Source organism: Paroedura picta, chromosome 7 (genome assembly GCF_049243985.1).
Source record: "Paroedura picta isolate Pp20150507F chromosome 7, Ppicta_v3.0, whole genome shotgun sequence".
Taxonomy (NCBI): Eukaryota; Metazoa; Chordata; class Lepidosauria; order Squamata; family Gekkonidae; genus Paroedura; species Paroedura picta.
The window spans coordinates 11,558,499-11,572,326 of record NC_135375.1 but is presented as its reverse complement, the minus strand read 5'-3'; the positions used below and the strand labels follow the sequence as shown (position 1 = coordinate 11,572,326).

General features: G+C 46.7%; 1 protein-coding gene across 4 annotated transcripts in view; it reads right to left on the bottom strand.

Annotated features, from left to right (window-relative positions):
• ARK2N (arkadia (RNF111) N-terminal like PKA signaling regulator 2N) overlaps positions 1-13,828 on the bottom strand; it is a 64,336-nt gene that overhangs the window by 26,471 nt on the left and 24,037 nt on the right. For 2 of the 4 annotated variants that reach the window (XM_077346716.1, XM_077346715.1), the window contains exon 3: positions 12,747-13,564. In XM_077346716.1, coding sequence (XP_077202831.1) covers positions 12,747-13,470 — 724 coding nt within the window. In that variant the 5' untranslated portion in view covers positions 13,471-13,564. Of the gene's footprint in view, positions 1-12,074; positions 12,159-12,746; positions 13,565-13,828 lie in introns of all 4 variants that reach the window. The other 2 variants (XM_077346713.1, XM_077346714.1) reach the window with 2 other exon arrangements.

Genomic DNA, 13,828 nt, shown 5'->3' with positions numbered 1-13,828 from the left:
TCTGCATGATCTGAGTTCTTATTTATTTCGACTTCAATTTATCCAAGAATATTTTAAAAGCACCTCTATATCCCAAAGGCAACAACTGAAATATGTGTGGGAGGGGGAATCAAATGTGGTTTAAATGTTTACGAGCCAGCGTGGTGCCATGTGCTTAAGTGTGGCGGCCTCTAATCTGGAGAACTGTGTTTGACTACCCCGCTCCTCCTCCACATGCTGCCAGGTGGCCAACCTTGAGCTAGTCACGGTTCTGTTGGAGCTCTCTTAGCCCCACCTACCTCACAGGGTGTCTGTTACAGGGAGAGGTAGGGAAAGCGATCATAAGTCGCTTTGAGACTCCTCCAGGTAGAGAAAAGCAAGGTATAAAAACCAACACTTCTTCTACTGAAACAAATTCAAAGCTAGATATGGAAATAATTTTCTTGGAATATTATCGGGAGGGGGGGAGGAGATTTGGCATGCACCCACCAAAATCACTGAAAACTGTTGATGTTCTACTTTGAAACACATCCAAAGATCTAGGTTGGAGTCCAGTGGTCCCTTAAGGACCAACCAGAGTTCCAAGGTATAAGCTTGCAAATGTCAAAGCTTCCTTCATCAGGTATCAGACAAGAGAAATTTTGACTCCCCCAGAACTCCTGTTAGTCCCTGAGGTGTTGCTGGATTCCAATTCTAGCTCTTCTGCTGCAGGCCAATACGGTTAGCTGCCTCAAACTATCCACAGAACTGAACATGACACGCTACGGACGAGGGTGTCCATCCATCTATTTCAACAGAATTCCTTCCCTGGACGTCAGCGGGGCACCTCAGTTTCACAGGCTGACAAAGTAGGAGCTACTTACAGACCAACTTTCTCGCTGAGAAAGAATAAAGACACAGCCGACCCGGCAGGAAACGACATTCAACCAAGAATGCAAGGGTGCTGGAAAGTGCCATCGAGCCGCAGCCGACTTAAGCGTTGATGGGAAAAGTCATGGTTAATGGCGGTACTGAACAAGGCTGTCCTCTTGTTCCACTGCTTTTTACATTGGCTTTAGAACCTTTCGCCAGTGAATTAAGAAGTAATCAGGAGATTAAAGGCATTAAATCTGGGGGTGGTGGAAGAAGAAGAAGAGTTGGTTCTTATATGCCACTTTTCCCTACCCGAAGGAGGCTCAAAGCGGCTTACAGTCGCCTTCCCTTCCTCTCCCCACAACAGAAACCCTGTGGGGTGGGTGAGGCTGAGAGAGCCCTGATACCACTGCTTGGTCAGAACAGTTTTATCAGTGCCGTGGCGAGCCCAAGGTCACCCAGCTGGTTGCATGTGGGGGAGCGCAGAATCGAACCCGGCATGCCAGATTAGAAGTCTGCACTCCTAACCACTACACCAAACTGGCTCTCTAAACAATGCATGCTGATGAGATGTTGTTATCAATAGCAGATTGAAAACTCGCGATAAACCTGGCAATAAAGGATGAATTTCGGATTTAGTTAGGTTTCACACCATAGCTGACTTAGGGGCATGAGGCAAATGGAGGTCTTCCATCCAAGTTCTAACCAAGGCTGACCCTAATTAGCTTCTGACGAGATCTGGCTAACCTAGGGCAGGGGTAGTCAACCTGTGGTCCTCCAGATGTTCATGGGCTACAATTCCCATGAGCCCCTGCCAGCGTTTGCAAACGCTGGCAGGGGCTCATGGGAATTGTAGGCCATGAACATCTGGAGGATCACACGTTGACTACCCCTGCCCTAGGCTACTGCATGCTATGAACAATGCAAGAGTACAGCATTAAAAGGCACTGTGGACAACAAAACTGCCCAAGGAAAGGGGTACAATCAACCCTACAGTGAGTAGAATTACAAGGGTAGAAGACAATGCAGTAAGAGCAGGAGGATACTTGGAGTAATCATTTTAGCAGTCTAAGACTTAATTCCATTATTAAGGCACCCCGACAGGAAAGGAATATTGAAGTATTTGTTCTAGAAGGCAACTTCAGGGGCAGTTCGGGGGGGGGGGGGGAGTGACACAGCCACCCTCTATTAGAATGGCAATGGGGTGCAATAAATGAATGCAAAGCTTAGTGAGAAACAGACTTGGAGAATATCCTCTGATATTCTCTGACTGTGTACATCCATATCTTTCTGGGTAGGCAGCTGGGGGGGGATTAAGGGGGGATGCGGAGGATTTATGATAGGCTTTATTCGGTCACTGTTATGTGTATGTTTTAAATCTGTATTGTTTTTAAATGTGAGCCACCACAAGCTGGCTGGGACGAGAGCAGCAGCATCTATGCGGATGGACAAACTCTAACGGAAGATGCAGAGAAAGCAGAAAGGCTTAGTGCCTATTTTACATCTGTTTTTTCCCACAGGTCAAAGGGTTTAGGCACATCTAGAGATGGCAGTAGCCAAAGGATAGTGTCTGGGTGGCAGGTTAACATGGATAGAGAGGTTGTCAAGAGGCATTTAGCTGCACTGGATGAGTTCAAATCCCCTGGGCCGGATGAAATGCACCCGAGAGTGCTCAAAGTACTTTCCAGAGAACTTGCACAGCCCTTGTCCATCATCTTCGGAACCGCTTTAAGGACTGGAGATGCCCCGGAGGACTGGAAGAGAGCAAACGTTATTCCGATCTTCAAAAAAGGGAAGAAGGATGACCTGGGCAACTACAGACCAGTGAGTCTGACCTCTGTTATGGGGAAGATAATGGAGCAGATATTAAAGGGAGCGATCTGCAAACATCTGGTGGACAATTTGGTGATCCAAGGAAGTCAGCATGGATTTGTCTCCAACAAGTCCTGTCAGACCAACCTGGTTTCCTTTTCTGACCAAGTAACAAGTTGGCTGGATCGTGGAAATTCGGTTGATGTCGTTTACTTGGATTTTAGTAAAGCTTCTGATAAGGTTCCCCATGATGTTCTGATGGATAAGTTGGACTGCAATCTGGATTTTCAGATAGTTAGGATAGGGAATTGGTTAGAGAACCGCACTCAAAGAGTTGTTGTCAATGGTGTTTCATCAGACTGGAGGGAGGTGAGTAGCGGGGTACTTCAGGGCTCGGTGCTCGGCCCGGTACTTTTTAACATATTTATTAATGATCTAGATGAGGGGGTGGAGGGACTACTCATCAAGTTTGCAGATGACACCAAATTGGGAGGACTGGCAAATACTCTGGAAGATAGAGACAGAGTTCAACGAGATCCGAACACAATGTAAAAATGGGCAAATGAGAACAAGATGCAATTTAATAAAGATAAGTGTAAAGTTCTGCATCTGGGTCAGAAAAATGAAAAGCATGCCTACTGGATGGGGGATATGCTTCTAGGTAACAGTGTGTGTGAATGAGACCTTCGGGCACTTGTGGATTGTAAACTAAACATGAGCAGGCTGTGTGATGCAACGCTAAAAAAGGCGAATGCCATTTTGGGCTGTATCAACAGGGGCATCACATCAAAATCACAAGATGTCATAGTCCCATTGTATACGGCACTGGTCAGACCACACCTGGAGTACTGTGTGCAGTTCTGGAGACCTCACTTCAAGAAGGACATAGATAAAATTGAAAGGGTACAGAGGAGAGCGACGAAGATGATCTGGGGCCAAGGGACCAAGCCCTATGAAGATAGGTTGAGGGACTTGGGAATGTTCAGCCTGGAGAAAAGGAGGTTGAGAGGGGACATGATAGCCCTCTTTAAGTATTTGAAAGGTTGTCACTTGGAGGAGGGCAGGATGCTGTTTCTGTTGGCTGCAGAGGAGAGGACACGCAGTAATGGGTTTAAACTACAAGTACAACGATATAGGCTAGATATCAGGAAAAAAATTAGTAGTTCAGCAGTGGAATAGGCTGCCTAAGGTGGTGGTGAGCTCACCCTCACTGGCAGTCTTCAGGCAAAGGTTGGATACACACTTTTCTTGGATGCTTTAGGATGCTTTGGGCTGATCCTGCGTTGAGCAGGGGGTTGGACTAGATGGCCTGTATGGACCCTTCCAACTCTATGATTCTATTAAATTTTCGCTTATGGCTTATCACAATCTATTACTGCCATTCTATCAACTACTTCTAAAATTAAATACTCCAGTCATATTTCGGCTCAGGCTACAACATGACAGCTTTGGGAGGCTTTTATAAAGGTTCTCTAGACATCCCCAGCACTGAATAAGAGCCCCGTTGGGTCAGACCAGTGGTCCACCTAGTCCAGCATCCTGTCACACAGTGGCCAACCAGTTCATATAATACATATAATAATCCAATTAAAAATCAAGTTATGATTTCACCTGGTTGGTTGGACAGGTCCAGTCAAAACCAAAGCTAATTTTTTTTAATGTCTCCTCTCCAATGGTGGAAAAAGTACTGAATTTGCCAATGTGATATATCACTTGTGAGCAGCACGAGTGATGCCACAGACAGCTACTGCGAAACTGAGGTGCCCCCCGGGGAGCTCCCTGGAAGACAGTTCGACTCTGTTGAAGGAGATGAGCAGCTGTTTCCTTGTCACACCAGGTTCAGTTTTTTTGCATAAGCTAAAATTAATGTGTCGACTTTTTTCAGTACCTGCGGGGGGCGGGCGGGAAGTTTCACCTTATTTACATGATACAAATAAACACAATATTATCTTTAATTTTTTACAGGTCTTACTTGAAGAAAAAACATCCCACAAGGCGCTCTGAATGTTTGATTGTAAATCTGAACCAGCCAGCTGGTTTGTTCCCCACCCCGATCAAATACTGCAGTTCAATTATTGTTGCTGGAGGGATGTCAAATCAATGTGCAGTACTTCTAAAATGTTTACTAAACAGAAGTCAAAAACAAATAGGCTAATCCTATCACGTCTTTATTTAGAGCAGGCTTTCTCTGGCAGGGCTTTGTGAAACCTTGGGGTTTCTTGACAGCCCTGGAAGGGTCTTCCAAGTGAGTAGGAGTTAATTCATGTTTTATATATTTTTACTTGTTAAAGATTTATTGGGTGAGATGACCATATATGATCATATTGATCCCCCCCCCCAAAAAGGCCAATGATGGGCCTGGAGGGAGTGGGGAGGGGAGGGGCCCCGGGTGGGCGTGTGCACAGCTCTGCTTCCCAACCATATTCTGCGTGATCGCGTCACTTCTGGGGTTCCTTGAAGCCCGAAGAATGTTTCAGGGGTTTCTCAATGGTCAAAAAGTTTTAAAAAGCTGATTTAGAGCAAGATTGGAGTCCAGGAGCATCTCAGAGACCAACAAGACTTCCTGGGTGCAGGTCTTCCAAACTCCATGCTCCTTTCAAACTGATGAGATGCATTTGTCTATTTTGCATTACTCTGTAATACAAAAGATTTCCAGCCAGCAGGATTTTCATGAGAATATTCCAACAGGGAGAGGAAGAATGGACGGCTGCCATTCCCTGAGAGTTAAGTACACTAATACAATCTTAATAGCCGACTGTAAAATACGCACAAAGGATTAGGCTCAGAAGGTACTTCCCTGAAGTGGAAGCCTAGTAACAGATCCCCGCCTCTCCCAGTCAACAGGCTAAGTAGCATATCACTAGGATATGAAAGCAACCTGTGAGACGGGGAGAAGGGAAATGTTGATTTTAAGTGGCTCCTTTTGTAGCTTTCTGAAACTCAGCAGAGTTTCTGAAATTTATTGAGTTTTTTGCAACACCCCTTTTTTGGAACACCCTATGACTGGAGATATGAGGGATTTCTACTCCCACTTGTATTTGACAAAGGCTATAAGGAACAGGGCAGGGGTTATGCAGCTGTTCAGACATGTCTGGCTCTCCCTTGACAGCTACCTAGCAGAAGGGCAGGATTCGAATCCAGGAACATCCTAAAGATCAAGAAGTTTGCCAGGTTGTAAGCTTTGGAGAGTCAAAGCTCTCTTTCTTCCGACACCCGACAAAGGGAATCTTGTTGGTCTCCAAGATGCTGAATACCTGCACCACCGTGGAAGAGGAGATCCGCTAATGGGAGAGAGAAAATCAACAATGGAGAGGAAAATACTAGTGGGCCTGTAACACCAGATGAGCAGAAATCCTGCAAGCACAGTGAATAGCAGCTATCTGCCTGAGGCATTACATGTTAATTCAAGTGACAAATTACACAAAGGCGGCTGTTCCAGTCTGTTGTAGGAAAAGGGGACTGACACCTTAAAGATTACTGCTTATATTACGGCACAGGTATTCACTCTGTGGCTTGCCCCCTTCTCAGTCACCATTAGCGATGTGTACGGTGGGCACCACCCCAAACACACCCATCCAATAGCTATTAATAGTAAATAGGTAGGTGTAAATATAACCAATTCAATTTTCCCTGTATGAAAACTAAATCCCACTCATTTATTCGTTGCACTCCAGAGTTCTGAGCGTACCGCTGATGGTGGAAAACAAACTTGCAGAACTGAAATTAGAAGAAGAGCTGGAAAAGAGCCACACAGCATGTAACACTGTATTATGGCATATATTGTCAGGTAGGTCATTGGCCATGTTGATCCCTTTATTCGCTTTATGACATATATATATGTTTAAACATGAACCCAGCAGTTTAGCAAGGAAATCCTTTAAAAGTCTAGCCCAGGGATTCCCAGCCAGGGGTCTGTGGGAATTCCAGAGGGGGTCCACAGCCTTTTCCCTCCTGCCTTAATAGACTCGGGCACAAGCTAGGGAATTGGCCGCTTCATACTAAGAGGGAGGTACTGTAATGATGGGGTATGGGGTGGTCCAGTCTGTATTCTCAGTTCCTGCCCTTGTATCTGGCCTGCATAAGGCAGAGCAACCGCAGTAGTAGCAGCAAAGGTGGAGGGAGCAAAAGGATGACGAGTCACTTCCAGGGCATGGCAGGGAGACGTGATCATCTGACATTACTTCCGGGAGTCCTTGAAGTTTGAAATTTTATTTGGTCAGAAAGTTGAAAAAGGCTGGTCTAGCTTAGTTGTTTTTTTTAAGGGGGGTGAATTTGTGAAACTGACTGCAGGCACACAGAGATATAAGCTTGGATCTTACAGTGAATTTCTACCAATGAAAGGAGATTCCCCCACCCATCATTGCAGACCCACACAATTGGCACCCAGATTGTTCCTGGGGATCTCATGGTGCCCACTGACAGTATTTATGGGAGCACTTTCAGCTGCCCTGGAATAGAGCGAGGCAAAGAAACGCCTTCCATTAGCAGAGATTTACAGGTCTGCTCTTGGAAGCTAAGCTAGTATTTGGATGGAAGACCAACAAGGAATACCAGGGTCATTCAAAGGCAGGCAATGGCAAATCACCTCTGCATGTCTCTTGCCTTTAAAAACCTGTGGTGGGAGTGGCCAAATGGAGGCTCTCCAGATGAACTACAATTCCCATGAGCCCTTGCCAGCATGGCTAAGGAGCAGGGGCTCATGGGAATTAAGCCCATGGACATCTAGAGAGCCACCATTTGGCCCATCCTTGCCTTACAGCAGCAGTTCTCAACCACTCCGATGCCGCAAGCCCAACTGCAGTGGTGGGGTCGGCAGCCTGCGCACGCACACGGGTAGCGTGCATGTCGTGTATGCACACAACGGTTGGGCAGTGTGGAGGCAGCCATTGCGATGGCTCTGCTGCCGCTGGCCGCCTGCCACCACTTGTGGCCACCGCCACGGCAACCAACCTGGGGAACCCGGAAGAAGGCGCCAGTCAACCCCAAATGGGGTCATGACCCTTAGGTTGAGAACTAATCCCTTACAGGGTCATCACAAGCCGGCAGCTGTGAACTGTTAGCATTTCCCAGCACCACTGCGACATGGAGACAAAGTATGCGACATGACAACAGATTTGAGGGTTAGAAGTAGCATTCTGAAATTGTAGTCTAGGAGCTCTCTAATAGCTCTTTTAAGTAGGCTCTGAAAGCAGCAAACAAAAACAAAAAAACCACACAAAGCTCCTTCCAAGTGCTTAAGAGATTAGGATAATGAATGCCACTAGATGCAAAGCACTAGTCTCCAGAATGGGAAACAAGTAGGAGCCCACTCAGGTATCTTTCAACCTAAGTAAAGAAAAATGTGTATATGCAAGAAAACGGCGAGCACGATAAAACTTAAGCACCAGCAGCCTTTTCATCCCCACAATCATTCTTATGATTCTGCATTAACGACTGCCAAAGTGCCACTCAGGAAAAATCCACTCAAGCTCAACACTGAAGGGCTCACGCCAGCTTTGGCTGTCAAATATGACCACAGGATTCCTCTATTCAAATATAACTTATGCTGCAATTCTGTTTTCCTAGCATCTTTACTGAAACAAGGCTCAGATTAAAAGTGGGTAAAAAATATTATTATTATTTTACACCGATGTTTCCTGATCTGAAGCCATCACTTTCCAAATCAACTTTGGACTGGCTGGTTCTTAATTGTATTTGTTACCCCAAGAGGGATTAACCTGTGGAATTCACTGCCATGGGAAGAGCTGGCAGCTACAAGAATAGACAACTTCCAAGAGGGGGGTTGGCTAAACATATGGAGAAGAGGTCCATGAGTGACTATTAGTGACAAGGTCTGGGGCAGGGATGCTCTGTATCCTTGGTGCGTGGGGGGCAACAGAGGGAGGACTTCTGGAGTTCTGGCCCCGCTGGTGAACCTCCTGATGGCATCTGGATTTTGGCCACTATGGGACACAGAATGTTGGGCTGGATGGGCCATTGGCTTGATTCAACAAAGCTTCTCTTATGTTTTATTGCTAGGAAGCACACTGCACTGGAGGAATTTCAGTTCTGTACATTTTTGCTCACCAACAGAACTGTACAATAAATACCCTGATCCTCCAGCCTAGCCTATCTTAATACAAGTAGCTATTTCTTGGATTCCTCACCCTACATTTTTAATCCAAGGAACCAAATAGGATACAACTCCCATTTGTAAGCACATCTACCTGTATGTATGCACAGGATAGGATGTAGTATTTCTGGTCTATTTCCAACAGGTTTACCCAGTATTTTTAAGTGATTAAAAACACTTTGATAGAAGAAGAAGGAGAAGGAGAAGGAGAAGGAAGAAGGAGAAGAAGAAGAGTTGGTTCTTATATGCCGCTTTTCCCTACCCGATGGAGGCTCAAAGCGGCTTACAGTCGCCTTCCCATTCCTCTCCCCACAACAGACACCCTGTGGGGTGGGTGAGGCTGAGAGAGCCCTGATATCACTGCCCGGTCAGAACAGTTTTCAGTGCCGTGGTGAGCCCAAGGTCACCCAGCTGGCAGCATGTGGGGGAGCGCAGAATCGAACCTGGCATGCCAGATTAGAAGTCTGCACTCCTAACCACTACACCAAACTGGCTAGATTAAGGGAAGACGTTGTTCTAATTTGTGAAAGGCAGGGAACTTTGAGACAGTAATGCCAAAGGGGCAGGCGTACAAACCTAAGGAGATACCACATTGAGGAGAAGAAAAAGAAGAGTTGGGTTTTACATCCTGCTTTTCTCTACCAGGAGGAGTGTCAAAAGTGACTTATGATCACCTTCCCTTCCTTTTCCCACAACAGAGCTCTTATCAGGCATGTGACTAGCCCAAGGTCACCCAGCTGGCTGCATGTGGAGGAGCAGGGAATAAAACCCTCGATCCAATTTCAAAATGGGGGCATCCTTAAGTGTGTAATTCTGGCTTAAAATGGTCCCATCACATTTAATGAACTCTGTCCCTTAGCTAGCCTCGTTTACGACTAAAGACAAAAAGAGAGCTTCTACAGGGAAAGGAAAAGCCGTGTTACAATTTATGTGCATTGAAATTAACATTGCTGTTGGCATATTTTCATTCTGGCTAGGCCATTGTCCATTTCAAATGTCACCTGGATGTGACATACAAACAACCAAATTGTATCTCCAGTTCACAAGTTACAGTGAATGCATGGACTTGGATTTTTTTTTATGTGAGTCGAGTCTTTCTCATGTCACATTCAACGCATGCAGAGCTGAACATGCGATTGAGAAGTCATATATATCTAGTTACCAGCTTCATTAGTAAGTGTACAAGCACTGGATCTCTCTCATGAATTGAGGCATGCACATACATGCAAGCTGGAATGTGCATTCATTGTAACATGGGAACAGAGCTTTAAGTGCAATGGTGTTCCTCTGGAGAAAAGGCTCAAAAATACTCTCCAGGATGTTAGATGCCCTCATGGTTACTTTTGGAGCATGTCATGCATCCTGCATACACTGGATTTAAAGTCCAGAAAGTAAAGAGTAGTTTTAAGCATTCGTCACATAGTTCTTCCGAGTCCATCCACAATTCTGTGCATCATACCCCTTCCACCTGTGTCTCTTTTGCAGCCTCCCCCCAAGAGGGAGGTACTGTAATGATGCAGTGGCCAGCATCTGGCATTACAACCTGAGGGTTACCCCCCACCTGCTGATGAGAATTAACCAGGATTTCCAGCCTATATCTCTCATTATACTAGACCCCATTTGTTCTTGAACAGAGAGCACCACACACTTAGATTGACTGCAACAATTCTCAAGAGAACGATAGCTACAATTGTAGGGATTTATGCAAGCACTGGGGGGAGGGGGCTGGCTCTCAAACCGTTGTGAGGGAGGGTATAACTTGCCAATTGCTTTGCTTCATACTAAGACTGTCACCTGAGCCAACAAATCAAAAGGCCGTGAATTCCAGGCTGAAGTGCCTGGGCTGTCCGGAAACTGTTTCCTACTCCAGAATGCTGAACATTCTTCTGTGTGCCAGAGATGTCAAACGGGCAGGAAACTTGGTGGGAATGGCTCAGACAGGACCAATGCTCTCATACAGGACTGTGCTGCCCCTGAGCCCTTCTCTAAGTAGGAACCTCTCAACCCGCATTGGCCCCAACACTCTTCTGCCTCTTTCCTCTGTTCCATACCATGGCTGCCATTATCTTACGACATGGAAGACAGAGAAAGTCTGCAAGGGAAGGAGCTGAGCTGCCCCACAGTTGGAGCAAGGCACCATTGGACTATGCAACAAAATCAGGTATCCCCCCAAATGATGTCACTGCTGCTAACAGGCATCATATTTAGACTGCGCATGAAGTTCTACCCTACATGTTCTATGTCAGGGGAAGGGCTAGCCTAGAAATCTCTGCTTGTTGCATTTTACGGGATGGTGAGCCCACCTGTGACCTTAACTGGTACAAGCCAGCAAAGAATACATCATGAAGAATTTCTGCACCTCTGATTCATTTGCTTCCAATCCAGTTCTATGGAACAGGCAATGTTCCATCCATTCCCTCCAGTCAGCCACTGAAAAAGCTCAGTAATTGGAGACTAGCATGTACTGTTCACCAGAGATTCTCTACTGGGGAGCCTGTTGTTACAAGAGAGCTCCCCAGGGGTTACGTGGCCTTTCCCAGAAGTTTGGATAGCCGCTGAGGTCATGAGATGTCACTGGAGCACACTTCCCCTGTTGCTCTACAGGCCTAGTCTGTTTCCCCACAACAGAAACGGAAAATAATTGATTGTCTGGCTCCCCATCTTATGTCTGCACCCATTTCTCTGAAGGGGCGTATAGCCGCTTCTAAGGTTCCTCGAAACCTGGAAAATATTTCAGGGGTTCCTCCACAGTCAAAAGGTTGATAAAGGCTGACTCAAACAAATGCAAAAGCCTTAGGAAGCTTATCTAACCAATATTTACCGGGGCTGAAATCTACCAGGGACTGTTGCTGAGCAAACTTCATTCATCTCAGTTGTATGATATTCTACATAAACCCAAGCTCCAAACTTAAATGAAGGCTGGACAGCTACAATGCTATGTCCAAACATACCACATAAGACGGACTCCATGAAATCCAACAGGTTACCCTAGCTGGGGGCGTGGGGGGGGGGAGGAAACCCATTGGAAAGCTCAAGGCACGAAGGGTTCCCTTCACTTTCCCTCTTCTCATACAGCATAGCTTGAGTTAAAAGTGCGTATTTGCGCTGTGCAAAGACACCAGGTTCATTCACCCATAAAAAGATTGGCAAACCCAAAAAAGCTTTTTTCAATAGTATTTTATTTTAAGGTTGCTATAAAATGCAAGTTATTTTTGAGTACCATACGCCAAGTAGATGATACATATTTTCCTGGTCATGCTGTTTGGACTCAAGGAGCGAATTGCAGGCCTTAACAGACTGGGAAATTTCCAAAATGTACCTTCCAATGTTTTCTCGTGAGAACGGCCAAAGCATCTGGAGGTATGGATGCACGGGGGGGTGGGGCAAGGGGTTGCCGTGTGCTCTACAACAGAGGAAGGTAGAGGTGGTTTGCCGCGGAAACTGAGGGGTTAGTAAAATGCAACCTACGTGGGAAATGTATAGGTTCAGAAGCTACTGCCTCGCCTCTTAGCTCACAGCAAGGTTAAACCAGCTCGCCATGCACAGAAACAGGGTTGGGAAGCAGAGCTTGGAAAATGGCGGCTTTTCCGTAAAGAGGAGAAAGAAACCCTGCAGCGTATCAACATTCTCAGTGATATGTTATAAATTGCTGCAATTAGGTCAGTTTAAATACTTCTGCCTAAAGCCACACAGAAATTAACCGGGGACAGGAAAAGAGCGAGGGCCGGGCTCACCCTGACCGGGCATCTTTAATTTGCTGTTGGGCAAACGAGGGCATCAGCAGGAGGCTCTGTAAGTCATCTTAAAAATAAAATTTTTAGCGCATGGTAGCCCCCCCGCCCCCACATTTACCCAGGGCTGCAGTTCTCCTAGTGCATTATTTTTATTTATTTATTTTTCTCAAATGTCGCTCGTCTAAATTTAGTGTGACAGCTGAGAAATTGGCGGCGGGAGCTTTTAACACCAGTTCAGTTTAAAAAACATCCTCTACCTGGTATCTCTGCAGTGATTGTCTTGCTGCTCCCTGAAACTTCTTCGTCGTCGTCGGACGAGCTGGTGCTCGAGTCGCAGGTCAGGTCGCTGTCGCTGGTACTGCTGTCCTGCAGCAGGTTGTACTTCTTGCGGGCCGCCGCCTCCCGCTTCTGCCGCAACAACCGGATCCGCTCTTTGTGCTTTTGGCTCCGGTGGCCTTTGACCTTGGCGACACGGCCGTTCTGCTTGTCGCTGGACTGCCGGTTCTTCTTGGCGGCCATGGTGGAGGTTTCGCTTTCCGACCTGGACCGCCGGGACTTCCTCCCGATGGTAGACCCCGGTACCGCCGCAGCCTCTCCCTCGACAGCGCCTCCGGCTTGGCTGGGCTCGTTCTCTTCCGCGGAAGACAGTGTGTCTGAGTCGGCCAAGTGCCCGCTGGAAGAAGGGGACAGCATGCAGTGGTTGGAAGAGTCGCTCTCGTAGATGCGGCCGGCTGTCGGCTTGTCGCTCTCTGTTGACGCGAGCTGAGATTCTGATGAATCCCGCCTCAGCTCCATCAGCAAGCAGGGCATGGAGGCAAGCACTGTGGAATCCTCTGCAGCAGCTCCGCTCTCTTTCTGAGCGTGCATTTCTAGTTCTAGAGGTCCATCTTCGCCCAGAGCCGCCTCTGGTTTTTCCAAGAGTTTGGGTGGGGCCTCTGGGCCAATGAGTTCTTCTACTTTGTCTGCTGCCTCCATCTTCATTTCAGAGTTCCAAGTCTCTCCTGGTTTCAGATCATGGGGCACAGAGTTTAGCGGGTGGTGCAGGCTAGCCTAGGACTTCAGCAGGAAAGTAAGCTGTGGGGGAACACACAAGAGCAAATGAACAGGTTGGCAAGGACAACACCTTCAAGCAGCAAAAGCGATTTAGGGGAGGGTCTGAAATAAACACAGGAGAATCTTGCTGGGCGTAACACTGATTTTATGAATGCAATTTTAGTGTTTTAACATTATTTATTTCATGAGGTGTGGAATAACGCCAAGAGGCCCAAGGATTGTCTAGCAGCCCGGAAAGTGACATTCGCAGGTAACTTGCCTATCCCCTAGCATTCCTTGGAGGGAC